This window comes from Prionailurus viverrinus, chromosome D1 (assembly GCF_022837055.1).
Source record: "Prionailurus viverrinus isolate Anna chromosome D1, UM_Priviv_1.0, whole genome shotgun sequence".
Taxonomy (NCBI): Eukaryota; Metazoa; Chordata; class Mammalia; order Carnivora; family Felidae; genus Prionailurus; species Prionailurus viverrinus.
This window is the reverse complement of record NC_062570.1, coordinates 47131970-47147521: the sequence shown is the minus strand read 5'-3', so window position 1 is coordinate 47147521 and position 15552 is coordinate 47131970. Positions and strand designations below refer to the sequence as shown.

General features: G+C 37.3%; 1 protein-coding gene across 12 annotated transcripts; it reads right to left on the bottom strand.

Annotated features, from left to right (window-relative positions):
* Window positions 1-16: 16 nt before the first annotated feature.
* Window positions 17-9267, bottom strand: CREBZF (CREB/ATF bZIP transcription factor). Of its 12 annotated transcripts, none has more exons than XM_047877335.1 (4): window positions 7926-9267; window positions 6479-7716; window positions 5722-5836; window positions 17-4684 (listed from the first exon to the last, which is right to left on the bottom strand). In XM_047877335.1, exons 1-2 carry the CDS (start codon window positions 8999-9001, stop codon window positions 7701-7703), a joined length of 1092 nt encoding a protein of 363 aa, XP_047733291.1. In that variant the 5' UTR covers window positions 9002-9267; the 3' UTR covers window positions 17-4684; window positions 5722-5836; window positions 6479-7700. The 12 variants fall into 12 exon arrangements, with proteins under 12 accessions (XP_047733291.1, XP_047733294.1, XP_047733293.1 ...); XM_047877338.1 differs by lacking the exon at window positions 5722-5836 and having other exon boundaries at window positions 6479-6547; window positions 7277-7716; XM_047877337.1 differs by lacking the exon at window positions 5722-5836 and having other exon boundaries at window positions 6479-6547; window positions 7639-7716.
* Window positions 9268-15552: the final 6285 nt, after the last annotated feature.

The following is a 15552-nucleotide window of genomic DNA, read 5'->3' as shown; positions in this document are numbered from 1 at the left end:
ACAGTTCTGGGACCGATAACATTAAGGCTACACAAGGCAACACAAGGCTGAATACCAGTAAGGGCCATCCCTTTAAACAAGAGTGTAACTTCTTTAATTTGCCCAATGTTCTCTTTCACCTCACTTGCTCCACTCTTTTACATTAAGCATATTTTGGTCCATAATACAGGAAAAATAGCCTTACAGCATTTTTAACTGAAAGCCTCATAAAGAATCCAAGCTGGAATGAAAATGGGAGGCAGGGATGAGGATCAGTTCACTACAGCAAATGTTACTCACACTTCGTTTTCCCAATTCACTCTTTCCATTGGTATTATTAATCCATAGAAGTTTAGAACATATTTAACAACCTTCCTCACAGAGGGATCAATTCTTACAGTCTTAAAGATGGTAGGCTCAGCTGGAGCTGATATGTTGATATTGCCAATACAGTGATAGAATGATAGAGTTAACGATTTAAAGAGTCATCTTAATTATCTCTGGAAATCTATGTTCTTGGAAGATCAAGGCAAATTCTACCTCTGAAGATTCCATCTAGTATGGGATAACCCTTTGGGGTCACATACCCAGACTTTTTTTTTTTTTAAGCTGTGTGGTGTTGAGCAACTTAACCTCTCTGGTCCTCAGTTTCTTCAACAGTAACCTCACTCAAGATTGGTATTATGTAATATATGGAAGTTGACTAACCCACCACCTGACATAAATAGTAGCACTTAAATAGAACACTCTTCCTATTGCTCCCGGTTTTGTTTTCTGAAATAGCCTCATCTAATATTCCTCATTTCCTAAGACAGATCTTTTAAATTTTCTAAGTGACGTATTACATTCCTCTTCCTAAAACTTTTCATCTCATTTCTTTAAACTATTTTCTTAAGTGAAAGCATCTAAATCACCATGGTAACTAGCTACTATCCTTATGTGGCTGAGATGTAACTAGTGCAACTGGAAAACTTCATTTTTACCTTTAAAGTTTTTAGCCACATGTGAGTAATGGCTACAGTACTGAACAGTGTGGATCTAGACTAACACTCCTTTATGAAACAAGCCAATCTTACCAAATAAAGTGTCCTCCTACAACATATTCACAAGCATCTTATTTATTCCTTTCAAATATAGTGATGTATCTGTTATATAATCTTATGCTACTTAATTACATGAAAGGAGAATTTAATTTAGCTTGTTACCTAGAAAATGCAGCCTCATGAGTGAAACAGGCTTTCAGGGTCTCCTCAAAGAAAAGAAAGCAGTACAGCTAAATATTTTTAAATTCAAACAAAATTAACAAAATTCAAAATTCATTTTAAATATTTCAGAAAGATGATGTTCAACAAGTACCTTAAAATGTATTCCCTAACAAATTTATATATAGAACGATCCCAATTACAAAGCAAAAGAAATCTATATTTTACTATGAATATTCTCTGGGTTAGAGAATTAGTGGTGATTTTTCTTTTTGTTTTTGGTTCCTTTCTGTATTTTCTCAGTTTTCTATAATGAATATGCTTTACTTAAAGCTCTCTAATCCTGGGGTGCCTGGGTGGCTCAGTTGGTTAGGCATCCAACTTCAGCTTAGGTCATAATCTCATGGTTCATGGGTTTGAAGCCCACATCAGGCTCTGTGCTGACAGCTCAGAGCCTGGAACCTGCTTCAGATTCTGTGTTTCCCTCTTTCTCTGCTCCTCCCCCACTCATGCTCTGTCTCTCCCTCGAAAAATGAATAAACATTAAGAAAAAAATTTAAAGCTCTCTGACCCAAAATTATATACTTTACATTCTGTCATTTAAAGGAGAGTTCTACTTATCACAGCAAAAGTTAAAACTCCTGATTTCAAAAATAAGAAATCCATATTACTAAATTAGACTCCTTAAAGAAAAAGAATGGCGCAATCAACCTGGATAATTCAAAAGCCTCTGACAACTAAACTGGTAACTCAGTACAAATTGTTTTCTTGTGCTGAAACACTTCTACCTTAATACCATCTATAAATCCATACAAGAGTTTACAATGGTGTCTGTAACCAAAAAGAATTACTTTCTAACATCTCCATCCTCTACCATATATATTTTTAGATCATCTTTCCAATTAGTAAAAATGGACAATATAAGCAAGATACAATGTTATTTTACATCTGTTGCTACAAATCTACTTTACCAAAACTTGGATGGGGGCAGGTAAATGACATGTAAACTTGCTGTGGTCTTCCTTACAATTTAGGGAAATAGTCATTTGTAGCTAAGACCTTAAGAACACTACCCTTAGAGAGCTTTTAATAGTTCAGTTCAGTCATAGTAAACCAACTATTTAAGTCTGTCTTTTACAATTTACTTGGTGTAGTTATCTGGCTTTATGAAAGAGAGAAGGCTCATATTACATTGTAAACCCCAAACTATAGCACATTAAAAGCCAGACGGTCTAGGAAACTGACTGCAGTGGGTATCCAAAGATATAGCATTTGGAGGCACAGTGTAAAGAAAAGTTGGGCCACCAATAAAAATCAAACTGTGCATATTATCCCAATGACACAATTTTTCAAAACACCATTAGTGACTACATTTTTAAATTAGATTGAAAATTAAGCAAAATAATTTTCAGCGAAAAATAATCTGGGGTCAACAAAACTATAAAAATTATTAAAGTAGATTGTAAACTGGTTTCTTTTTAAAAATTGGGGGAAATGGCTCTAATTAAGAAATCTTGAATGTACAAATTGAGGAAGGTAAAAAAGTAGGAATAAAAACACTATTATCAGTAACCAAAGCAATGAAATAGGCAAGTTCATGAGCAACAACATTCTATTAACCAACCTATATATTTTTTTAAAAATCAATTTTTCCCTGATACTGCATGATTTATATTCCTAAAGATGGTTACTTTCTGAATAAAATTTAAATCACCTCGTTTTTCTACATTTCAAAACTGAAAGTAAATGACCATTTTACTACAAACAGATCAGAGCTGGGAGCTATCTGGTATTGTAAGACAACGAGTGACTGCCAGACAGAGGATTGAGGTCTTCAAGTTCAAATATATGAAAAATACTATGCCGGCCACACAAAACATTCTACAAGTTTCTAATGGAGACCCTCCCCTTTCTGATCCCTAGCTTAGAAGGTTAACTACCTGGTTTCTGAAGAAAAAAGTACACAGTAAAAAAAATATAAACATTTGGGAGGGTCTCAACACTTTGTATTAATAAGAGTCTGGGGGAAAAAGTCAACGCTTAAAAGTATTTCAGTACCTACTCAACTTTTAAGAATCATCAGATTATTTAACTTAAAACTCTGACTAAATTAGTGAGACCTTAAACTAGAACTTCAAAATGCTGAACTAGGTAATCATGTATTTTTAAAGGTAATTACTCATTATCAGTGAGTTATCCACTCTGTTCTATCAAAGGAGTAATTAATCATCACCAACTAGCGTTAATGCCAAATCTTTGGTTGTAGAAATACAACCAGTTATACTGTTGGAACTGTAGGAATATCCATCAGTTGAGTATAAGCCACTACACATGCTCATTGTTGCCTGGCAGCACAGGCACTGAATATACTTAGATTACAAGCAACAGTGGATTTAATAAATTTTGTATAATATCATACAATAACTAAACTGTATAGTTATGATAATTCATTCTGGCTATCTCCTACCCCTCCCACCTCTCTGATCTACACACTTCCCAATGAGTCAGTAAGATAAAATGACTCAGTCTAGACCAGACTAAATAATGTATTAACATAATCCAATGAAATGAAATAAAACAATCCAGAGTTTTGAGTGTTTTTTCACACTTGTAATAAACTGGAAAAATGTTTCAATTAAGTAAAACAATCACATTCCACATAAAAAAAAAAAAACCACTCCCATCATCCAGAATACTGAAGCCCTTACGTAACACTAGAGAAATTTTAATATATAACAATAGAAACTACGATACCGTTAGAAACCTCAAAATATTCAAGAAAGTGTCAAGTACTCAGAGAAAACTCAAGAAGCCAAAACCTCAGAATCCAAACATCCTATTACCCTGAATTGTAATTAACTACTCACATATTTAATCATAATCAATTTTTTCAGATACACAAGACAAATCAATGCATCTATTTAAAAAGACTACTCTTTATAGTTAAGGACTTTACATTAACTTTTATATTCTACTCAGCAAGGTCAGCCCATACTTCAGATTAGCTCTCAAGTTCCAGGAAATAAATACAAACTCATGATATGCTTTGTGATCCCTGATGGCCTGTTTATGTAATTCTACTCCACTAAAATGTAATTCTACAGAATGTGCTCTTGATTGTGTAAAGACTCTATTATTCCTTGATGAAATACTATAATTCTCTTCTCCAGTGGTTACAATTTTTAAAAGGTATGCAAGAACTGAGTATCACTCCCATGAAAGACAAAAGGGTATGATTTTGTTCCAAAATTAACTTAGTCTCATGTATTTCTATTAAGTCTTTCAAGGATTCCAGAGAATCTTTTCATATCTCCATTTCTGGAAAGTGAAATCTGGAAAGTGAAATCAGTACAGAAGTAATTTGGGAACTTGAATATGGCATTCATTTTTTTCAGCAGATGCCAAATTTTTGACCGACATGGCTCCCACAATTACTTTGTTACCATCAGTCCAGTCAGTTAACAGGTTGTAGGAAAAGATTCGTTTTTGCAGACACTGCTAAGCTGTTTAAAGAGAAGAGAGAGAGATTAATTTAGTGATTACAAAATGCACAAATATTTAAAATATTTTGAACACTTTTTGTCGGATTATATCAGAGGTGTGACGACATTTTAACAAATGTGGACTTTTTAGTTAGGACTGGTCAAGAAAGTGCAGAAACAGTAAGTCAATATGACAGAAATAGGAGGTCAATATGATGTGTTAGTTCAATTAATGTATGAATTCCTGTCACCATCAGAAGGCAAATATTAAAAAAAAAACTACCTCTTTAATTCTGCATCATTTTGCCATAGAGGCAATTAGGGGAAAAAAAAAAAAAAATTTCCCAAATACTAAGTTGTTTTCAACCACTACAGTAAATAGAGCCAAACCTTAAAATTTCAAAACAATCCTTGTTATATTCCAGAAATCTCCTTTATCCAACTACTAATCATTCAGAACACAATTTTCTAAAAATAGTAAGACAACAGTTTCATATTAATCATAACTTTTTTTAATTAACAAGTAGTGAATCGGACACTTTAAGATATTGTTTACTACATACTGAAATAAACAGATCTGTTGTAAATTCAGAAACCCAAACATTTACAGTAAAATGTGCTTACACATAAATATGATCAAATTTATTTAAAGCCCCTGTTAGGTCCTAAATACATGCAATACCATGTAAAAACAAGACCATGAAGTTGATGTAAAAAATGACAAAATCACTAAGTCACCAAAATTAGGGAAAAAAAAAAAAAGGAGAATGAAATGGAAACTAAGAAGACAGTTAAAACGTAAGTAACCTAAATAAGCAGCTTTAAAAATAGGTGATACTAATCTCCATTCTCAAAAGTTCTTACTCAAGTATTTCCAAAAACTGCCATTTATAAAATGACATTCTAAAAATCTACACTTAGAATTTTCAAAGCATTCCAATTCAGAAAGCTCTGACTACTATTTCTCCCCAGCCCCAAACTTCAAATAATGCAGGAAAAGCAATGACATTAGGAAGAAAATATTCCAAGGGAATGGTATTTTAGAAAAACACACTTACTGCTTCCAGAACCTTTTAAGACCCAAAGTCAGCATTAACAATAATCATTTTTCCTATTTTCATCCATTATTTTCCAATGTCATGTTAGAGATGAATAAATTCTTTGAGCCCATAACTGAAAGATCAACAAACCTGGTTTTATTATGACACCATATTTTTGTCATTGGTACTGCACAAAATTATATACAAAGAAATATATACAAAATGTTCAAGTATTAATTAAATTTCAATTCAAGGCTTCTGTTTCAAAAAGCTACATTTAACATATTCCATAGAGATAGCACAAATTAGTCATTTCAAATAATTTTTCCAACTACTTTTGGTTTGTGTGTGTGTGTGTATATATATATATATATATATATATATATAATTCAGTAGGCACTAAAAATCCATGCAGCTGCATTGTGAGGGGCTTGCTCCTGCACTTAGGTATAAGCAGGTTCATCACTCCAGGTTGTGAGTTTGGCTATTACCCATTCATGCTCAAGTGCAGTAGATGATTTTACAAAATATGCTGTAATGCACTGGAAACCAGAGACCAAGTTAGGTCTCAAATTGTGTTATCTAGCAACAAAACATTTACAGTTGTGCAAGAACAAGGATTCCATTTTTATAACCAAATAACAACAAAACATTTTATGTGTAAGATAACTTACATCTTTGGACTGCTGGAAAATACTTTTTAATTATGAACATTTTAAAATAAAAGACAGCAGAAGCCCTGATATTACCTCTTTTTCCTCATTTCTTATACTACCTTTTAAAATAAAGCAGGAAATGTGGCCAGCAGCTGGTCCCGTCTCTTCTGCCCCAACAGCTGTATCCACTTTAGCACAAAGAAAAACAAGGATGCTAAATATGTATATACTTTATCAAACAGTGATGTTTCACAAAGAATTTCTTAATGCCTCTTACAATGAAGGACACAGTAACTGAATCTATACAATCAGACAATGGATAATACAGTACTTCAAGGGAAGAATATGTCCCATCTTTGGAAAAAGTGTCAATCGTGTTCTTGAGTAGCCAGAACCACTCAACTTTAAAAATTATTTTTAAATAGGACAAAAACCTTTGAAATAAGGAGAGTAAGATTCTTTGTGAAGCCTCACTTTACACGTTTTCATTCACATTTCACAACCTTCAATATCTAATCATACATAAATTTAACCTAAAATTTTAATACAACAAAAGTAAAAGTGTTTAACAATTTATTTATACTCAGTGATAAGGTAATCACTGTGCTGGTCCTCAAAGAAACATTTCATTAACCATTATTACTCCTCCTTCAATAACACAGATATGCATGTTAATTTCCAACCTCTCTAATGGTGAGATATTAAAATCTTTTACTCTGAATACTTTGTATTTCTACATCTCCTTCTGAAAACTAAATGGCATTCCCAAATATTTAAGACATTTCTGTCATCTCCAGCAAAATAACTATCACATTTGTGCAAGCCCCAAATACTTATTGTCAGCCTCTAAAAAGTTGCTCTAACATTGGAATTCCAATTTGCACCTTGTACAACTCGGAACTTCCATTCAACTTCACCTGTTTCACTGTCTCCAAACTGTATCTCTATTAGCAGCTTTCAGTGTACAGTTGGAACCGATGTCATCCAAGGCCATGTCCACACTGGGGACAGAAGAGCTAGGTACACGCAAGTCTGAACAAGGGGACACATTAACAGCTATTTCAACCAGAAGAAGCATCTTAAATACATTATTGACCAGCACAAGTCTGTTTCCAGGGTGGACAGGGCCCAAATTAGATTTCCCCTCCCACCTTCCAAAAAAGAAAAAAGAAAAAAAAAGAAAAAAAAAAACCTCCACACACACACATATTGAGATGTTGCCCATTAAAGTAGACTAAGCAGCAGAGCATGAGCGTTACGTGAAGAGATGGATCCTTACCAGGTTGTGAGGCGGGAACGACTGTTCTGTAACCCCTACAACGGAGCCTGGCAGGAAGGAAATCACCTAAAAAAGAAACTGTCAGAGAGATTTAATAGTCACATGTTATCATTAGGAGTTGGTTACAGTGTCACATTCATGCTTTTAGCTAAACACTTAAAGATTCAATATTACTGTTTTCCTCCTCTGAAATGTGTCCAGTGAAGATGTCCCACTAAGGTGTTTTACATGGTGTAAGGGAGTTGAAAGGGGTAAACGCGGATAAAGAGCAGATTACTTGACCCTACATTTTAAGAGAAGACGACGCCTTCCGGGCGCACGCCGAGCAGAACTCCACCGACACCTTATCCTTGTCCACATGAAGACACACTCCTCCCGCCGAGTCGTCCTCTTCCAGTAGGTCCTGCTGCTGCTTTCCCACGGGCAGAGCGTAGTCATGGTCACCGGCGGGCGAGTCTCTGAAGAGCGAGGTGGTCAGCCGCAGTCCCACGCCGCTCAGCCGGCTCAGCAAGCGAGCCAGTCCGGTCTCGTTGGCTAAGACGGCCCGTAGGTATCGACTCTCCTCCTGCAGTGCCTGCACGCGCTTGCCCAGCTCCCGATTCTCGGCCCGCAGCTCCTGGTTCTCGGCTGCCAGACCCCGGACTCGACTTTCCAGCCCCATCACGTACTCCTTCTTCTTCAGCCGATTGAGACGGGCAGCAGCCGCCGCCGCCTTCCGGGGACTCTTTGTCGCCGCCTGGTTGTTGTCGTTGCCGCTGCTGCCCGCGCCTCCTCCTGGGGACTTTCTCCGCCTCTTTTCGCCGCTGCCACTGTCACTGCCGCTGCTGCAGCCTCCGATGCCGTTTAAGAGCCTCTGCAGCAGGTCAGAAAAGCGCTGCATCTCGGCAGCCGCGGCCTCGTCGTCGTCGTCCCCTCTCCACAGGCCGCCGCTATCCGAGCCTCCGCCGGACGACGAGAGAGGCCCGGGCGAGCTGAGTCCGGGCTCCAGGTGCCAGTCCGGTTGCCGGGGGTCCAAAAGATCTGCCAGTTCCAGCCCGGACAGAAAGTCCATGTCCTCCGTCTCCTCCCCGGGGACGCTGGCGATCGCCTCCTCCTCCATCTCCTCGGGCGAGGGCGCGCGCACGGCCACGCCGCCGCGGCCCCCCCTCCCGGCCTCCAACTCGCCCTCGTCGCCGCGCGGCTGCTTGCGGCCGGGAGATCCGGCCGCCGCCGTCTCTTCCTCCTCCGCCGCCGCCGCTGCAGCCGCCGCCGCCCGGGTCAGGTCCGGGGGCAGCAAGCAGGTCGCGGCCGGCGCCGGACTCTCGCTGCGGGTTGGGGAGTCGCTGCCTGAGGCCGCCAGCAGTTTGGTCAGGCTATGCCTCATGGGGCCCAGCGGCGGGCCCACGTAGGCCCCGGCCCCTCAGACCGGGCCTCGCGGGCCCCCAAGGACCCCAGACCCCCAGCGCGGGGAGCCAGGGAGCTGGCCACAGCGAAGTGAAGGGGAAGATCCGAGACGCCTCCCGCGCCACTTGACTGGTCGACCCCCCGCGCTGGGGCGGGGGGTGGGGGGGAAGGGATAGGAGATCGAAGCGGCGAGGCCCAAAGATGACTCGACCGCGCCACCCAGACAACGGCCTGGCCGGAAGTCGGTTGATCTTACCCCAGCCCCTCCCACGGCGTTTCGCGCCCCGCTGAGCTCTAGTATCGCGAGAGTTCAGTAAGGTCCGGAGTGGGAGTAATTTCAGCTTTCCAGTGATGTCATAGTAACAGCGGCAAAAATAACAAACGCCGAATTTATCATGAAGTGGTCTACTCTCTCCGCCCTCACTTCTCAACCCTGCATATTCTAGCTTCCACTTCCAGTGAAACGACTCTCTCAGAAATGATCTTTTAAATACCAAATTTACGAAAAATCTTAAAGTTACCCTGCATGTCCATGGAATTTTAAGACTGGTGATTAAACACCGCTTGAATCCTTTCCTCTTCTGTTGTAATACAAGATCATTTCATTCAAACACAGAGTGCTAGGGGAAAAAAGTAAATAAGTCATTCATATATAATTTAATTTTCAAGTTTTAATTATAATTTTATTAAAACCTCTAGGCCATTTCTATGCCTTTTCTAAACTACAAAAAAAGGTCTTTTCCTTGTCTGTAATAAGATTGTAAACGCATTTTCTGTGTGTATTCTGTAGTTGGCGTATTGTGAGCATGTGTGGGTGTGCATATGCGCGCCAGTCTTTTTGTACTGTCGCTACCTCATGGTTTGAGCCATGGTTGTATTGCTGGTTGTGTTAATAGAATGAATCGTGTGTGTGACTTTTTTCCTCTTTGTTTTATCTGGGAGTTGTTCATGAAACTGACAGATGTTTTTCCTAAAAAGGACTGTTACCAGTTTCCAAAGACAATATTTTTCTGGTTTTTCCTGAATGAGCCCAATTTTGTTGCTGTTTTTCAGCTATCAGGGTAAAAAGAGTACTCTTAAAATCCCTGTAGCCAAGTTAAACACCCTTGTTGTATTCTTTTCTCTGTTCATTGTGTTCACAATTTTATGAACGTACTTAGATGTATAGTTGTGATAACCACAGTTTTGGTTTTTTTTTATTTTATATTTTGTTTATTCTGGTCAATATTTTAGGATCACATATTCTTTGACATCAACTTTTCTTTAAATCATAAAAGAAATTCTAATTTAAAAATAGATATTGAAATGGACTACATTATCGAGGCTAACTCTTCTCCTTATAACTCTAGGGTTTCAACTAAATTTCTGTCCAAGTTCTTTAGGAATTTTAGAGCTTTTTTCCCTTTCAAGGCTACATACACATTCACTTTTGTGACAATGCTGTGGTCTCCCTCCCTCAAGATAACAAGAAAGATACATCTCTATCAGGTAGAGTATATAATTCCCTAAAATAGTTTTTTTTTAAATTTTTTTTTCAACATTTATTTATTTTTGGGACAGAGAGAGACAGAGCATGAACGGGGGAGGGGCAGAGAGAGAGGGAGACACAGAATCGGAAACAGGCTCCAGGCTCTGAGCCATCAGCCCAGAGCCTGACGCGGGGCTCGAACTCACGGACCGCGAGATCGTGACCTGGTTGAAGTCGGACGCTTAACCGACTGCGCCACCCAGGCGCCCCCCTAAAATAGTTTTAACATAAGGTTCATTGATTCATTTTACAAATGATATCTGAAGCATATTTTTTGAATTTAACCACAATATTATCTGTTACAATTTCTAATGGCTTGCCTAAGAAAATAGCCATTTAAGAAGAATACATTAGGAAGTGTAAGTGCAAAATATGAAATCCAAGATAATGATTCCCAAAATCAGGTGAATGAAAATACTACTCAGGGAGCTAATGAATATGTAAATTACCCATAGACTGGTCTGTAGGTTTGTGTAACACTGGAAATCAAAATTCTACCAAACACCTCTAGTGGCTCTAGTGATGATTGGACCATAATAATAGGGTCTCTCAATTTAATCCCCGTAGAAAATTAAGGCGTTAGTCTCTTTCTTTAGAAGTTTACTGCATAAGAAATTGTTTCACTAAAATATTTGAATATTTTTTATAATCAGCTTTATATATTTTATCTTTGCATAATAAATAGATATATATCAATTTTTAAAGTTTCCAAATATTTCATAGAATATATGAAAGAATAATTCACTCTAATTCAGCAATACTACCCAATATCCAGACTCAACAATTCAACAATTATCATTTGCCAAATGTGCTTTATCTGTTTATAAATGTTTGTAAAACATAAATTTTGGTGAATCATTCCAAAAGTTGCAGAGAACACATATCACCCCAACATATTTAAGTATGTATCTCTAAGCATAAGAACATTCTCTTTCATAATCATAATACTCTTATTAGGCCTTGAGAAGATTAACAATAATTTACTATAATTATCTATTTTCCATGCCATCTTCAAATTTCCTCATCTTTCCTGAAGATAATCTTTTATAGTGGATACTGTCTTGAGCCAGGATCCAAACAAGGGTCACTTGTTACATTTGGCTATGTTTTTGAGAAGTTTTTTTCCCATTTCTCAAACTCGAATAATAATCCCTCCCATTTTTTAGCTTTTCTTACTATTGGCTTTTTGAAGAGAGAAGGTCATGTGTCTTAAAAAACACACCACATTCTGGATATGTCTGTTTCCTCATGGTGTATCTTGTTCTCTAACCCCACAAGGTATTTGAGATTTGAAGCACTGTACAAGTACATTAGAATACCGTGAAACAAAAAAATTCAAAAATTTTAAAAGCAAGGCCAATGAAGATATAGAGGAAATGGGAAGATAAGGAGTTCCAAAAGGGGGGAAAGTTTGATTGGAATAGGATAGACATAAAATCTTACAGTTACTCAAGTTGAGTTAACAATAGACTAAACTTCCCTGGCAAATCAAAAGGGAAAAATTTTCCTTCTTTGCCCACGAGTTAACTTTATATGAATTCCTTTATCCACTTTTCAGATTTTAGGTCTTAAGAAACTTCTCTTGGGGGTACTGAATAAGTAGCAAATAGCTTCAACAAATAGCTACTTTTATATGGTTGTTTCTTACAGGGATAGAAAGCAAGTTCCAGGAACCATGGACACTAATAAATCCCAAATATCTAGAACAGTACCTGCCACAGCTTAGGTTTCAATCATATTTATTAAATGGGTTAATAAAAAAGGTCTCCAGTTTCATAGATAAAGAAGGTCTCCAGTTCCAGCTGAAGGTATAACACAAAATTCAACTGTGCAATTCTGCAAAGAACAAAAATAAATATGAGCTATGGTATCTAGAAGAATAAAGAAAGAAAGAATATGCACGTCTTTCCCAGCTTTCCCGTTGGGAAAGGTTTTGCTGCAGCAGAGCAGCAAACAGTGCAAGGTGCTTGCTATATGCTCTGGCCCCTCTTGGGTTACAGGCGCTTGTGTGGCTGGTAATCCCATTCAACTGAATTTTCTCCTTAGGCAAATCTCCTAGATTCTCAAGATCATGGATTGATTTCTTATATTTTTCCCTAAATTGCAAGATTTTGGTTTAAATACATGTATTTTAAGAGGCTCTCCGATCAGATTAAAAGTAGAAAACTGAAGGAGAATTTTTTACAATGTAGCCTCAGAAGACAAAAAAGCAACAAAGCAAGGGTAAACCTCCTAGAAAGTGTGTCTTCTCCCCTTCACTATCACTCCCTTTTCTTCTATTCATTCTTCTCACTCTTTCTTTACAGATGTTTTGTGGTTTTTTTTTTTTTTCTGGTTATAATGATTATTGCAAAAGATTCAGATGGTGTAGAAATGTATAAATAAGTAACAAGACATTACAACCTGTCCAACCTAACTACTCCAAAATAACTGTTACTAAAATTTGGGTATATCATAGTTTTTCTATATACAGACACTTGTTTTGATTTTATTTCTTTGAACTCAACTGTTCTGGCATGAATATATTGTGGATATCTTTCAGACAACTAGTACAGACTCACATGCTTTTTTCTTTATTTTTTTAATGTTTATTTTTGAGAGAGAGGGGCAGATCGAGAGTGGGGAGGGACAGAGAGAGAGGGAGACACAGAATCAGAAGCAGACTCCAGGCTCTGAGCTGTCAGCACAGAGCCCCATGTGGGGCTCGAACTCATGAACTGTGAGATCATGACCTGAGCTGAACATGCCCAACCAACTGAGCCACCCAGGTGCCCCGCCCACATGCTTATTTCTGATGACTGTCTAGAATGCCATTACATGAACTTTCCAACTTATTCAACCAGTTTCTATAACACTTAGGTTGCATTGACTTTTTCACTATCATAAACCACATGATAATATTGTACAAATATCTTTGTTCACTTAGAGCGTTCTTAGGATAAATTCTTGAAAGCAGAATTTTTAGATACCATTTTTATACAGAGACCTTCATTACCTACAGAAAGGTATCTCTCACCAATGATGTGCAACAGTAATTAGTCCTATGCACTCAAAGACAGTGGACTTGTTCTTTTTAAAATGGCCAATCCAAAAATAAAAAGTGGCATGTTTTGTGTCAATTTGTGTTTCTTTGATTATTAGAGGGCTGAATGTTTTTCACATGACCACTTGACATGTAATGTGAACAACCTGTTCACCTCTGAGCTCATTTTTCTTTGCAGTGGGAAAAAGTATTTGTCTTTTTCCTTCTTGATTTATATGAATTCTTTGCATTACAAGGATAATGTACCTTTATTTCCTATATATGTCCCGATTTTGTTCCTCAGTTGAACATACATTTGGGGAGAGAAGAAGTGAAATTGCTTGTTTTGCTATAATTTTTAAATAGTCTATCAAAGTGTTCTTCATGGTTTCTGGCTTTGGTTTTAAGGTTAATAAGGCTTTATTAGCCTAAATAATACTTCTTAATTACTTCAATTCACATTTTACTAAAAGTTTTTCACAATATGATTATTTATTTCATCTAGTTACAAATGGAATTTGTTCTTGTATAAATTATGATATAGGAATATAATTCTTCAAAAAGTTATTTGCCAGAATACAATTTATTGAACAATGCAGACTTGCTCCACAGATTTCCCAGCATACCTGCCACATATTAAATTCTTATGTATAGTTGGGTCTATCTCTGGTCTTTTTCTTCAGTTCCATTTGTCAGTATAACCATTCTGAGAGAAAAACCACTCAATTTTTTAAAATGCTTATTTATTTATTTTGAAATAGAGAGCATGAGTGGGAGAGAGGCAGAGAAAGGGGAGAGAGAGAATCCCAAGCAGGCTGTGTACTGTTAGCACAGAGCCCGTCACGGGGTTCAATGAGATCATGACCTGAGCCAAAATCAAAAGTCAGATGCTTAACCAACTGAGTGACCCAGATGCCCTCAAATCACTTTTTTTTTACAATGTTTTCTAATAACTCATAGGGCAAGTCCTTCTTTGCTGGTCTTACTTTCTCAGAATTTTCTATCTATATTTGAATATTTATTCTACCAGATAACTTTATAAAATTTTCCAAGTTCAAAAAGACTTGGAGTTTTCATGGAAATTGCATTAAATTTATTAATTTTTTCAAGTTATCTTATGTATTTTTTTTTTGTCACTGGACTAGGTTATTTCTTCTTTTATATTTTCTAAATTGCTATGTGGGAAAGCTTTTGATCTTTTTTGTTAAATTTTTTACTGACTATCCCACTAGACTTTCTTAATAGTTTTTATTTTCAGCTTATTCATTCAAATTTTTCTAGTAGACAATTATATCATCTTATGGTATATAATGATATTTGCCTTCTCTTTTGCAATACTTTTTTTCATTATCTTGACTAATAATAAAATAGTGCTTCCACTTTGATGTTAAATAATACTGTTGATAAGCCAACTTCCTTGTCTTATTTCTGACTTTCACAGGAATGTCTCTGGTGTCTCACTGTTGATTTCAGATGGGTATTTTGATTAGGCTAAGCTAAAGTTCAGGAAACAGAAAGCAATCTGGCTACTTTAAGCAGAAAAGTTTGTAATACAGAGAATGTGTGCTTATAAAGTCATTGGAAGGACTGGAGGAATGGGCACTAGGCTGGGTGATCAAGAATGCCTCTCAGTACAATGTGGCCCAACAGGCCCAATAGAGATCTCTGCCCTAATTGGGAAAGTGTTAAAATAAAAAACTGGAATTTGGCTCCAAGAGTACTACCACTGCCCAAACTCTCAACCCCATGTATAATCTATGGGCCCAGCAAGTTCTTCAAACTCTAAAAACAACAATAAATAATAAATATTTGCTTATTGTTATGGCTTAAACCCACAATAAACATTTATTATCTCTTAAAGTTTCTGTTGGTCGGAAAATTTCAAGTGCTTTGGTCATGTAGTCTGGCTCTGGAATTCTCATCGAATTCAATCAGATTTTGGCTGAGAATGCAGTCATCTGCAGGCTTGACTGGAGCTAGA

What these genes read in the sequence shown, in the direction of transcription:
- CREBZF (XM_047877335.1), bottom strand. Translation starts at nt 9,001, where the DNA reads ATGAGGCATAGCCTGACCAAACTGCTGGCGGCCTCAGGCAGCGACTCC.